The sequence below is a fragment of the Notothenia coriiceps genome, unplaced genomic scaffold (genome assembly GCF_000735185.1).
Source record: "Notothenia coriiceps isolate Sejong01 unplaced genomic scaffold, NC01 NC01_scaffold00012147, whole genome shotgun sequence".
Taxonomy (NCBI): domain Eukaryota; kingdom Metazoa; phylum Chordata; class Actinopteri; order Perciformes; family Nototheniidae; genus Notothenia; species Notothenia coriiceps.
Genome location: NW_011344848.1, coordinates 725 through 14,954, shown reverse-complemented (window position 1 = coordinate 14,954; position 14,230 = coordinate 725). Strand labels below are relative to the sequence as shown.

Here is a 14,230-nt window from a genome sequence, read left to right as displayed (position 1 = left end):
GGCGTCCGGTCTACTATCTATAAAACTTTAGTTAATACTTCGTGTGTCCCTTCGCACATTTCTGAAAGTCTTGTCCTCACTCAAAATGGTGAAAGAACCACAACACTCCTCTGAGCTCCGTCGTCTGTCAAGAACGTTAGTCGACCGTCCCGAAAGACATATATAAAAATCACCTGGACACTTCTGTGGTATGTCATCAGGTCAGATGACTTTATTTTCGATCTTACCTGTCAAATAAGGTTTAAGGACGAATGTAATCAGAAATTAGGATTTATAAAGAAATCACTCTATCTATCCGACTATCAGTAACAAAATTATACTGACAACTTGAGTCCAGGTCTTCAGGACCTATGAGGAATCTAAGACTGAAAATAGACAAATAAAACTTGTAACGTCTGACTTTGAGTCGTGATGAAAACTTCAAGACTTAAAACGAGGTTTTTGTGAATGAGCAAACCAGAAACACATTGAACCCTTTCAAGCTGTGTAGTCAAGTAATTCAGTTTACGTGACGAGCGCACCACAACAACTTTAACTCTGTACAAGACCACTTATTAACAATAGATCTACACCCACAGTAGGCGTATCGATACCATTAACTAAAAAACAAGAAGTAATAACTGGATACACATTGAATGGTTTAGGCCCAAAATACATTTCTGACCTACTGCTAAATTATGAACCATCCAGAACTCTCAGGTCTTCAGGGACTGGTCAGCTTTCTGTCCCCAGAGTCAGAACTAAACATGGTAAAGCAGCGTTCAGTTATTATGCTCCAAATATCTGGAACAAACTCCCAGAAACCTGCAGGTCCGCTGCAACTCTTACTACTTTTAAATCCAGGCTGAAGACTTTTCTTTTTGCCGCTGCTTTTAATTGATATATTCATATCTTAAACTGCACTGTAACTTTTATCTTTGCTTTTTAATGCCATTTTCTTAATGTCTTTCATTTTTGTAAAGCACTTTGAAGTCCTTGGCCTTTAGTGTCCCGCGCCCGAAGGTAGTTAAAGTCATTATTGGGGTTAAAGTCTCCCTCATAGGTGGTTAAGTCCAAGTGTAGAGAGGGGCCGTCGTTTGGTTCGCTCGGAGGACACCTGGTGTCGCGGAGGGACACCAAAAAATTCCTAGAAAAGACAACTTAAACTTAACCAATGTGCATTTAAAAAAAAGAGGAATAGTTTGGGCGAAAACTAAAAAGGTACCATGGGGTACAGGAATCCGTTTTGGTTTCAAGACCCTGGTTCACGGAGGATACCAAAAAAGTCCTAGAAAGACAAGGTAAACTTAACTATGTGCATTTAAAAATAGAACAGAGGAATAGTTTCGGCGAAAACTAAAAGGTACCATGGGGTCAGATTATAATTTTCCAAAGGTGGGTTCGTTTAGCATGAAACACTTGAAATAACTAAAGGACAAGTTAAACGAGAAAGTAGAAAGAAAGGGAGGTGATAGAAAACTATTTCTGCAAAAAAGTTGGCAATGAATGAGTCAGACCTAAACATTTCAGATGTGTGTATCTCACACTGCACTGTAACTTGTATTCATGTATCTTTGCTTTTAAATGAGTGTTTTTAAATGTCATTTTATATCAATGCTTTTAAATGAATGTTTTCATTTTATAATATGTTTCTTAATGCTCTTAATGTCTTTCATTTTTGTAAAGCACTTTGAATTGCCTTGAGTTGAAAAGTGCTATATAATTAAACTTGCCTTGCCTTACCTTACATTGAGTTTTATAGTCGAAAACAGTCATAACACAGTGCTGTTGCGTCTCTTACCTTTGGATACTGTTGGATTGGAATGAGAACTCTTTCAGAGAGCTTGATATTTTTATTGCTGATGATATCTAGGTATTTGTTAGTGCTGCCATCTTTTCTCGATTCATCCCCTTCATACTTTTCAATCTCTGCAGGAAAACAAAATAGAAGAAACAGATGAAAAGATCATTAGTTTATGTCTTTGAAAACAACATTAGTCAATATCTTCTGCATTACTTTGGAGCCAACAGCGGCATGAAAAACAGGCTGGAGTCACATTGGGAGAAACGTTACTCTGCATTACGGTTAAATATCTTTCTGATTATTTTGTATCTCAGCTGTAAATATGCTCACATTGGAAACTTATAATTATATTAGATTATCCTACTGACTCCTGGTACCTCCTTTTACATTGGGCTCTGTAATCTCATGATCCAGTAATTCCAATCAAAATAACAACAGAGGCAAACAGTCACACTCGCCGCGTCTCACTTCGCTGCAAACTGAGCTCTTCAGGGCTTTTGGCAGTCTCTGATCCCTGGGACTTGCACGAATGGTGTATTAAACTTATCAGATGAAAGTCCATTGGGCTGGTAAAGACTGGATCTGTGAACTCTCCTAGATCATATTTGCAGATCATTGGTTCCAATCAAACTGCAGGATAGGCAAATCTTGTGCAAATTAGCCCAATAGTTTCCCCAGCCCTTAATGTAATAAGATGAGAAATGAGTAGTGGATATTAAATGTCAGGGTGAGTTTGACAGGAACACCCTGTGCAGAGCTATTTTCTTGATTGATGTACAGTATATTAAAGCACTTGAGCTGAACCACTCTCAACACATTAAGTGCTCCAGAAATGAAGCTATCTGTTGTCCACCTATAGCAGGATGCTCCTTGTATAATAACCGTTGGAATTACAATTATCAGCCTGCAACACACGGGCTACACAATTAAGGACGTTCCTGAACGAGACCAAGAACGAGTCAGCAACAGCTACTTGGTTTCATTATTAACAAACTCAAGAGTTCATTTAGTCTGGAGCACTTCACCGTTATCTGAGCTGTCAACAGCCAGTGGATAGAGCTGAGATCAAAAACAGCGGCAGCCAATTGGATGTTTCATTACGGACAAATGAATGTAATGTTTTATCACTGAACAACATTCGGATTGACGCATTCCTCCGCTTTTCTGTTCACCGAGGAAGGAAATTGCTCACAGAAAGGAATATGTTCTCATGAGGGGGCTGAATCCACCATAAGATTCATGTTTCCCTTCCCAGGATTTGACTAGTAGGCTAAAAGTAATGCCATGTTGAAACAGTGTTCTGGTTTATGTTCCCAGCGAGACTTTTCCTTGACGTGACCTTCTGGACGTCCATTACTCCAGCTTAATGATCCCTCTGTTCAGTTCCAACATTCACCCACTAGCAGTTCCTAATGGCCAGTGGTATCATTTTTACACCCAGGGTTCATTTGTTTGATATTGCTATTGTCTGGGAAATCACCAAGACAAAACTCCAACAGCTTGAAATGGCCCGATTTCTTCCAGCGTGACACAATCTCTCTGATTGTGCCTGATTGTCCGAGGAAGATCGTTTAAATTGGAACATGCCGTCTCTACTTTTTTCTTTTTCGTGGGATGACTCGCACCGAGGCTACAAAACTTCCTGGAAAGATTGAGCTGATCCAAGTGGGCGGGTGCTAATAAATGAATGTTGAAAATTGTAGGAAATCAATTATGTAGAAATCGATACCAGATGGAGGAGCCTTAAACTACTAATATTAAGCGAAGAAAGAATTTTGTTAATCACTTTTGAAGAATGATTCCAGTCTAGACTATAATGTTTTCAATGCACTCAGTCTTATTTGAAAAATCTACACTATAGAGTGTATTTTCACATCCCACGATGGGCTCTAATGGAAAGGACTGTATCGGTAAACTCTGTGAACTCTGTGAACAGGTAATGCTTACTCACAACCATCGCCTGCCTCTGGGTACAGACTGTGCCTGAAAACCTTTGCTGAATCACAGGTAAACAGATTGAAAGACCCCTCCAACCTTTTATTCCCATCAACACGCGGCTGATTCACACCTCCTTTTGTGACACTTTACACCAGACAGGTGTCCCAGGAAAAAAAACATGTCTTTTAAAAATAGCATTTATGCATTCTTGCCTGAGGAGATAAATCAAACATAACCTTTACAAACAGAAACACATTTTGAGATAGCTCTGCTTTATAGACAGTAGACAGACAAGGTACTGATGAATACAGTATGTTTGTATACAGGAGGAGAATGTGAATTAAGTTCTGTTAGTGATTGGGTTCTGGGAATGTCAAAGATTGTCAGTGGGTCCACCACACAAACGAAAAAATATCAACAACTACTGGATGAATTGCAATGCATTGTGGTACATTCCTGGTCCCCAATGAATGAATCACAATAAAATGTTTGATTTTTTTAGAGCTTCACAATTAATAGAACTTCCATTGAAATCACAATATGGGCTAGTGTAAAGGGAAATTCAATTTCTTTCAATGATAATGAAAATAATGATTTGAAAAGATCAATCCCTCCAATATCGTGAATCATATCACAATTGGAGTTTCAGTCGCAATTCGTTTTTATATCCAAATCAGGCAGCCCTAATAGGTGCTCCTTTTTGTTCTCTAGTGGCATAATCAGGCTAACAGAATGAGGTTGATTAAATACCTACAAAACTATTTTTCCCCATGTCAATGTAGCTGACATTAGTATTAAGCTAAACGCCCTGCTGTGTTTAAAAGCCGTCTCAAAAGAGCTGTTAGCATGTTCTCTCAACAATAACCAACGCGTCATCAGCTAACACCCTAAAAACAGCATATTTTAAGAACAAATCCTTCTATAAGCAATAAGAATTATCAGCAAAAGTGGATGACATTGTTATATAGTCACAACGTCCACATACAAAATAGCTTTGATTCGATGGACGGGTCAACAAGATATTGGGCATCAGGAAGATCATTTATTTGTTTTTACTTAAATTCAGAATACTTGTCGATTGTTAAAGTTGTGGTAGTTTGAGTACTAGTATTATCATATATGTTGGTTAGTCATCCCATCGTATAAAGCTCATTTGCATTTGAACTGTTTTTTGTCCAAGTCTCAGGTTTGAGGATAGAGGATATTCATCTCTTGATATCCTCTAACAGTAGTTTTGGTCGCTTGGGTCAGAATTTGTTTTTGGCTATGTTTCTATTATGAAGAGTTTCACTGTCAAATGGACATGGTGTTTATATTTTATGAATAAAGTAATAGTGTATTTCTAGCCAATGAACATGATTATACTCTGGAACAGCACAACATGGGAAACACCTTTATTCCGGTCTGCAGCCTGCCAGTGAACTCTGAAGAAGATTATGTGTGTGAGAGAAAAAGAGGGAGAGAATGAGGAAAGAGAAACACATAGAGTAAAATTAGCTTACAATATATATATATATAAATATATATATATATATATATCTGGGGAAATGTTCACATGAGTATCATCGTTGTCAAATATGTTGCAAGGAGCGACGGGAGTCAAAAGATCAGAGGAGCGAGAATGTGCTTTGAAGGTCACTGGTTTCACACAGGATGAAAAAGATCTCATTGGGGGAACTGAATGAGTAAAACACTCACGGTTATTCTGGGGCTGTGTTGCTCTGCCCAAACTGCTTCAGTGGAGCTGCTGCTGCTGCTGATTTTTCTCAGTGACCGAGAATAAAAAATAAAACCTGTGGTTTAACTGGGCAGCTATACTAGATACATTTGTGCAACTGAAAAAAAAATGGTCAGCCTGCCATGGCTTAAGGTTAAAACCAGCTTTGGTCTGTATGAAGCAACACAGACTGAGAAACAGTTTGAAGTTCATTTATCCTGGACACCAGTAAAATATCAATACACAGAACTGTATTCCTAGTTTTTATAATACAAGCTTCTAACGGAGATTTGGATATTCAAAGATTCAAGATTCAAAGGTTTTATTGCCATGTGCACAAGCTACAGTGTAGCAATGGCAAGGACATTCTTCTGACCTGAGCTCCTCCAAAAATGCAACATATATAATAAAATACAAAATAAAAAGTAGTGCAAAAAGTCTATATACATGTCAATAGAATACAGTTTATTGCGGTGATAACTATTTATATAAATTAGTATTGCAAGATGACACATTTGATTTTGTAGCGACTATTAACAGAGATGGTGCTCCATTATTTCAGAAACTAGTTCCTTTCAGTAAACCTGCTGCACAACCGGAGAGTTTATGTACTAAACAGGACATTCTTGCCGAGCAAAAAACAATTTTTCTATTGAGGTATGGCAGGATGATGGACTGTGTTGCACTGATATTATCTCTCACTACTTGCATAGACTGGAATTCACCAGAAGCTCTCGTATATTTTGCTAAACGGACAATACCACAAACATAAATGGGCTACTGTGTTTGAACTGCTGCCAGTAAATAATAGCATGTATGCAGAAGTTCAATAACATCTGAAGAAGGGGGAATGGGAGCGGCACCATTTGTTGAGAGATAATATGTTTACTGTCGGCTGTTTATCCTCACATCGTAGCTTTATTGGATTCAGTTGTTGTTTGCCAAGACAGTCCGCGCAACTAAAGCATACACTTTCTTCTGCTGCTGGATGGGAGCTGTTTGTAAACTGCGTATGCTTTCATTCCTGATAATGTTGGTGTGTGGAAATTGTCTCTTACTGCACTGCTAGGGGGTTTATGTTTTGTTTCTTCTGATGGGTCAACAGATAAATGTGGACTCAGAGAAACCTCACACACTATGATACAACCAAACACATCACTGGTCCCTATATAAAAAAACGTTTGATTAACTCCCACATTGTAGCGCTGACGTGCCACAAAGCGACTTGATGAGATGAAACAAGAGCATGAAGATGAAGCTCATCACGGCCAACAAAGGAAAATCTGATATCTGACGTGCTCTGTGCGTCCTTCCCAGTTTTTCACTGTGCTAGCCTTTTATTTTGCAAACCTGGCTGAAACTTTGAATAACAGCAAAGGATTCGACAAGCATGAAAGAAAACTGCATAGTGAATGCTAGAAAAACATATTTGATCCTCCTATTTCTATCAGGTTTAGTTGCTTCTATCAATCTTTAAAAATCTGTGAAAACAAACCATTACTGTAAGATTAGAGAGTCTCTTTATTTATATTTACCCTGCTAAATGTGTCAATACTGAAATTGAGTGATTATTACTTCCTTCGCATTATTACTTCTTTCCTTTACAACTGCAGTTACAAAACGCAAAGGCTTTTTAGAGTGCATCCATTAGCCTGAATACGGCTAAATTGTTCTTTGATTTCTTCCACCTACTGAGTGCTATATCTTAGACTTCACAATGCAAAAATGAATCAATGTAATTATTTTCCAATACCTAATTGCTCGTTCACATCCAACACGGAAAGAGGTAGGGCTCCACTTAGCAGTGTGGACCTATGGGGGGGGGGGAATGGAAGACGAGATGTGCAATTAATTCTGTCCTTATTCACTCTGGATGTTGAATGTAAATGCATGGGGTTGGAAATAGGTTGGCCACATGCTGTTTATGTGTTTTTAACTGAGCCGCACTGAGGCAAATTGCATAGAGCCCGTTGACACACTGATAAAGTATTAAATCTTCAATGTAATTATAATGCCATCTTCAAATTCTCTGCTGAGTGGTCGATGGATAGCGAAGTGAAAAACGAATTACTTTTCAAATTAATGAAATATTAAAAAGCAGGCAACCTACACACATTTTAATCATGACGGTGGTTGAAATATCATATATTTATTTTAACAAGTCGGACAGGATTGAAAGATTTTGCAGACAACATGGCCTATATGTTTTGTTTCTCTAGTAGTCTATATATATATATATGTGTAGTATATGTTATTTGTATTCCATTATACCAACAGTGTGATGGTATTATACATGACATGTGTGACTGAAATTCTATAATATACATCTGTAATTGTACAGTTATACTTTATTATATCTGAGGGTGCATGGGTGATTGAACGTTTCTGTTATGTGTGAGGCATTTTGGCTGTTATACATATATGTTCATATTTTTCACTACCACTGGATATAACTTCCAGGTGTTTCTTGTATATTCTCACTGCTGTGTTGTTGTTGAGTTCTCTGTGTGTCTGACTGTCAACTTTCAAGCATGTGACATTTAACATTACCACAGTTGATACTGTCTTTGTTCAACAAACACAAGTTGTATGTATTCCTTCTTTAGAGGGTGGATACTTGGCTTTGATAAGGAGGAGATGAGGGGATATATTTAATGTGGCTGACCATTTAGTGCTGTTGAATCTTTTGAAAGAAAATATCAATACACATATTAAGAAAGCAAGACGACATGGAGCTTGGAAAATGATTATGATTAGTGGTGTCTGTCTTCACTTTAGTCCTTCTGATGACAAATGTCCAACAGAGCTCCATGAATGAGATCTGCAATTATGCCTCTGACTTGTTGAACCGTTTTTTTTGTATTATATTTATTTTGGTCGTTTTTTAATGTTGATGTATAATTTAACTGACATGTAATTAATAGTAAATGTCAATGTTGTTGTACTGTTACAGCAATTATTGACCTATTTATTATTTGATTGATTGATCATCAGTTTTTGCTGTCTTGTTTTTATTTTTGCTTAGGCATCCTGTCCCCTATGAAACTTGACTTCCTTGTCTGATTGGACAGTCTCTGTTAATGATATGTTGAACAGCACATTGGCTTCCACCAGCATAGTGGTTTATAAATAATGCCTAAACAAAGAAAAAGACCAATGTAAGCAGACTTGAAATCCCTTATAACAACAAATACATTTGCCTCCACAAAAGCATACTGTGTGAATCTGTAATGAAGTTGGCAGTCACTTCAAATAAGTCACCTACAAGTGAACTGAAAGTGATTTATCAAACACATTCCCGAAGACTTGGTGTCGTTTAGCTTCTTTCCTAAATGTGTGATCTAAACTCTGTGTTATTTTCCTTGTTTTTCCTTTTTTGACTTTAAAAATCCCATTTCTTTATTTAATGTTCCTGTTATATGTGAACATTGAGGCACAGTCTCTAAAATATCTTGTCTGTGTGCACCGCTGCTTTGGCTCATCCACTTATTTCAGATTCTTGAAATGCTCGCGACCTTGGAGTCTAATCTTATTCGACCCATGCACTTATTGTAACTCAGTCTTGATAGAGTGTCGGCTAAATGTTGAAAAATGTAATGCAATGTATCACTTTCCTAAAATGTAATTTTTGTGTCCTTTTGATAGGTCATACCACATGGGCTGCTGTTTTTCTTACGCTATGAGCTGGGTCACTGCTGGATACTGAACAGTCCATAATGGATAGACTGATGAAAGGAGCGGCCATTTTTAAATAAGAGAGAAATAGATTAAATGCAAGTCGTTTTTCAGAGGGAGAGAGAACTGGATCCTGTGGTGAGGCATCGTCCAAATCAATTATAACAAAGTTGTACGTTCCCGACTTAGCAGGCCATGTATTTGTGAGGGAAGCCAGTGCCCCTGCAATATGTATTTTTACTGCACCATACAAAAACAGCAACTCTTTCTGGATGTAAAGTCTGACATATTCAGAGTATAGAGTTCTATTGATGTCTACTGAACAGTCACTGATTGAATCTAACCATCTCAACAACTAATTATAACTTCATTATCAGCTGACTGAAACCAAAGGCTAAAACAGTTGCAGTGTATTGCATGGGTTCATGCATTGTCTGATTAATTTTAATTAAAGTCAAAGGGTCATTGCCCAAAATGTGGTGTGAGCTTGTTTTCGATAAAGCCGTGACTGAGCATTTTCCTCAGCCGGGAGTTGGCACAGTATATTCTCACATTGACAATGTGTGCAAGCAGAAATGGAAAAATACTGTAATTTGCTGCTGGTTACTTCCTCACTATCTAACAATGTTTCCTCCTTTGGCTAAATGCAAGGAGGACAAATACATGATAATAAGAAAACTCATATATTATGTGGATTAAAATGGTGATTTAATAACAGAAAGTTTTAAGACAAAGGCATTTAAAACTGAAAATATTGTACTCAATGGATATTAAACTGGCAAAATCATGAAATTGTGTAAGGGAAAAATCTTAAAGAGCCCTTGAGCGGTAGGGGGGGGGGAGAATAATACTCATAACTATGTATTCATTAGAATACAATTACCTGAAACAAAAAATCGCGTTTTCGTTATACTATTTTCTACATAGGGAGTGGGTCCTCCTCACAGTCTGCTATGAGCGGACAAACTAAACAATGCCTCTCGAGGGCCTTTTGTGTTTTTACGCTACCTAAAGGCTAATGTACTTCTCCGACACGCTTGTATAACTGCAGTAACCCCGACCGCAGCCTGAAGTTTGTTGCTCGTAAAGTAGAGTTATGGTAAGGAGGACTTCTGAGCAAGTAGTTAGGTTAAACGTTCTTATAGATACCACATCTTCTCATGTCCATGCTCTCTTATGCTTTACTTAATATGAGTCACAGTGTTGGTCCTCCTCCATATCTCATCTCATCTTTTATTCAGAGAAGTCTACATCTTTCAAATCTCATGCAGATTTGTTTGTCCTGTCACTGTGCCTAGCAGCATTTGTGAGCGCATTTAAATATTACAGACCCTGTCAGAACGCTTAGTGACATTGCTAACTAGATTGAGAAAACAAATGTGAGAAAGTTCCCCTTTACATTACAAATATAAACACAGCAGTTTGTTTTTCTCAACATGTCAGCATGTCTGCCTCCCTGTCTGTTTTTCTTTTGAACTTCTTAGGAATCACATTAGTTTTCATGGCATGGCCGGGCTACGTGGCATAGGAAAACCACTGGGATCCATTAAAGGCTTCCAGTTTTGACACTCACTTCAAACCACTTTAAAACAAACAACTACGCTGTTGTTTTTCATTAGGTGTACGCTACACTGAAATATGATAATAAGGTCTGAAATGAGCACTTTTGTTGTCAAAAAACTCTTATACATGTTGTATTAAATCTATTACAAAGGAATTCATAAAACTCTTCCCTTTTCATCACAAATCCAGCTCACACTTTGCTCTAAATGAGAATTATTACCACCCACCACTATTGTTCCCAAACAGCACTAAATGTGCTCAAAGACACTCAAATGATTTGAGGCAACATCATTTAAACACTTATTCACTTGATATGAAGCTGCTAAACTGAGACCATAGTGACTCCATGCTGTGCTGTTTGTTGTGTATGATGTGAATAATGTAGGATTACATGCTTTGCTATTCAATGATTTACTAGCTGTGAATGTATACATCTGTCATTTGTAACTGTCCTCTGATATATGTGATTCTACATTATCTATGAGGAATAAACGACTACAATAATAAAAACTTTGTGGAAAGTTTTTAAAGCTATTAACAGATGTTGCTCACAGATGATTATGCTGAACATTTTCAGAGATGATAGAAAGAACTGACAGTTTATTAAACTGATTGTCCACAATTGTGTTTGATGCATACTGTTCTGGGTTGACATTGGATTGCAGTGGATTATAATGACAATGTATTTTTGTATGAATCCTTCTATGTGAGTCAGCCTTCAGTACATTTGGCAAAGTGTGTTGTGTGAAGGATGATCCCATCTGCATCACAGTTAACAACAAGAGCTGGCCTGTCAGGTGTCTCATCAACACATTTCAGCTGCAAAACTCAAGGGGCGGGAGTCCCCAGAGCACTAACACCCCTTCCAATCAGAACGCATTAATCTGACAGACTTACTTTACCGCTTTCAACCAACTTGTCAGAAACTGCTCAAGCAAGAAAAGTGGTGTTTCATTCGGACAAAAAAGTAACAAATAATAATTTACTCAAACCAATTGGTCACATGTTACAGGAATATATGATTGAGATGTTTGAGATTACTTTACAGTAAATATTTACATTGCAGTAAGTAAAAGTTGTTTACCTGAAATGTTGTTGAGGGTTAATATACCACCAATGAAAGCATTGTGTTTTAGTTCGGTCATTTCATATCTGATATTTGCTATCTTCTGAGACAAACATACGATGCCAAGTTCTTTCCTGGTGGTCTTCTTGCCCCTGTTTTTAATAGAGTCCTTTAAACCCATGTTGCCTGAACACCTTTGACTCTATGACACCAGAATAAAAGTAAATTAAATCACCCAAAAAAGCACATCACTCAAACCTTCAGAGCTCTGAATCAAAACTGCAGAAATATATTTTAGACCAAATGAGCTGAGCTGTGTTTTTGAATTTGCTTTGTGATAATGAGCTTTGTTTGAAAGTGACACATTGTTAGCAAGTGAAGGACACAGAGGCGTTCTGCAGTATCAAGTTTTATTTTAATGCTGCAGTTTGGAGCTGATTATAATGACCTGTTAGATATACTGTAACGTTAAATCAGAAGAAAGAATGGAGAACATTCGTGTCAATAGCATTAGGTCCCCCCCTGTGACCTTGATGACAGTTTGCAGTCATAACTTGTGATAAAAAGAGAACAAAAATACCATTCCACATTCACATTAATGGTGTTGCAGTTGTATTTTTCATATTGTATCCATGACTCCTTGTACAAATAGCACTTATGTGTCAGGTAGATCTCCTCAAAATATCCGACTGATGTAATTTCATGAGTGTAATGGATTTTAAATCAAGAAAGTGTTGCATTTACTGAAAACTGAGTAATTATGTTCTGAAAAAGATATTGCAATCCTGATATGCTGAATATGCAACAGCTGGCAAAATCATAAACATGAACATGTTCAACCTTAAAAATAAACAGTGCATTATTTCCACAGTTAATTATACATTAAAGCCAATTAGAAAGGTTCCATTTTAAATCTTGGGGATCTAATCCATACACAGCCTCAGTATATGTTGTGGATGTTGTCTGCCAGAACTTGACCTTGGAGGGCAGTGGGTTACAATAGGAGGTGAGAACTCACTACACTCACTTTACTTTCTTTGTTTACTGCAATATTCCCTGGATGAGAAACCCCCAGAAAAGTTATGCACTGGAGCCAAACAACAGAGCCTGCATCCAACACACAGCACAGTAAACCCACTGCCATGAAACAAGCATTAAGAGTCAAGGGCAGTGGGTTATAATAAGCTCACATTGGGTCACTGTAGCTACTTGCACAAAAATCCAACACTGATGGTTTTTAATTGCAGGGATCATGGTGAATGCCTCTGAAGAAGAGGACTTACAATACCTGACTTACCTTCTGCAAGCAGACGCACGGCATGAACATAGGTGGGGTCCAAGCCCTTCTTCTCGGCTACCAGTTCAGGTAAGCACTTCTCCGGATGCATTGTTTTATTTGAGCAGACCTCTTCCCCGGTCATGGAGGTGAAGCGACAGAGGGCTGAGTGTCGGAATGCAACTGTAAACCTTCCCGCTCCGGCTTTTCAGTAGCTTCAATCTACCAGTCTAAAGAGCGCCACAAGAAAAAACAAAACCCTCCAAAAATAAATCGTCCCGGGTCTCCGAGATGCCTGACTGGAGGCTGAGATGTAATTCAGAGGTGTGAGCGACTGGAGGAAGCTTTGACTTGTGATTCAGAGGTGTGAGCCCATTTCCTCCACCGCTGCCTGCTGCCTCCCCTCGGCACCCCGCCAGACTCTCACACTCAATGGGTCTGCAGCCCGCGCTGCTCCCCGCCCCTCAGCATCATTATCGGCCATATTCCGGGACAGGCGCTGCTGGAAAACAAAGCCGGTCCCCGCTGAGCGAAAACCAATTGAGCAATGTGCATGGAGGGAATGGATTTAAGAAATACAAATAAAAAAAGTTCACGTTGCAGTGGTTGACAATAATACCTGCAATATTTCCCTTACAAAATGAAAGAATATTAACTTGTATGCTTGTTATGTTGCCTATTAAAAAACTATTGCCTAAGGTCAAGGTACATTTGTTATAAGGTGCCAGTCACGATGTAAGGCCCTGTAAGAGCTATCAGTGGAGTCTAAATTAAAGTGTGTATGATAAGTTTAATTATGGATGAAAAGTCTTACTAGTAAGGGAGATAGTGCCTTATCTCCAAGAAAAACATTCCTTATCCAATTAGTTTCTTAATTTAGCTGGGGCAAAATAAAAAGGTGGCCTGTGAGTTTCTGTTAAGTTCCCAGAGTAGCTCACACCTAAAACTATGTTTGCATTATGTACTTTATGGAGCAAGGACAGGTTTTAAACCCATGTGTCGCTGTCTGAGGTGCTGAACACTTGCTGCATGACTGAGATTTCTCTTTTTATTACATGTATTCTAAATGATAACCTACCACAAGAATAAACCGCAAAAAGGAATTCTTTCTAATGTTGCATTTGCATTTTTCAGTAGGGCAAATATTCTGACTCATTAGTGCACTTGGATGTTAATCAGCCTACCTCGGTACACTCTAAAAACGAATTCAGG

At 38.1% G+C, this 14,230-nt stretch overlaps 1 protein-coding gene across 2 annotated transcripts in view; it reads right to left on the bottom strand.

Annotated features, from left to right (window-relative positions):
• khdrbs2 (KH domain containing, RNA binding, signal transduction associated 2) overlaps nucleotides 1–13,392 on the bottom strand; it is a 56,366-nt gene extending 42,974 nt beyond the window's left edge. For both annotated transcript variants that reach the window (XM_010773175.1, XM_010773174.1), the window contains exons 1-2: nucleotides 13,040–13,392; nucleotides 1,781–1,908 (exon numbers count right to left, since the gene is read on the bottom strand). In XM_010773175.1, coding sequence (XP_010771477.1) covers nucleotides 1,781–1,908; nucleotides 13,040–13,163 — 252 coding nt within the window. In that variant the 5' untranslated portion in view covers nucleotides 13,164–13,392. The remainder of the gene's footprint in view (nucleotides 1–1,780; nucleotides 1,909–13,039) is intronic.
• Between the last annotated feature and the right edge of the window lie 838 nt (nucleotides 13,393–14,230).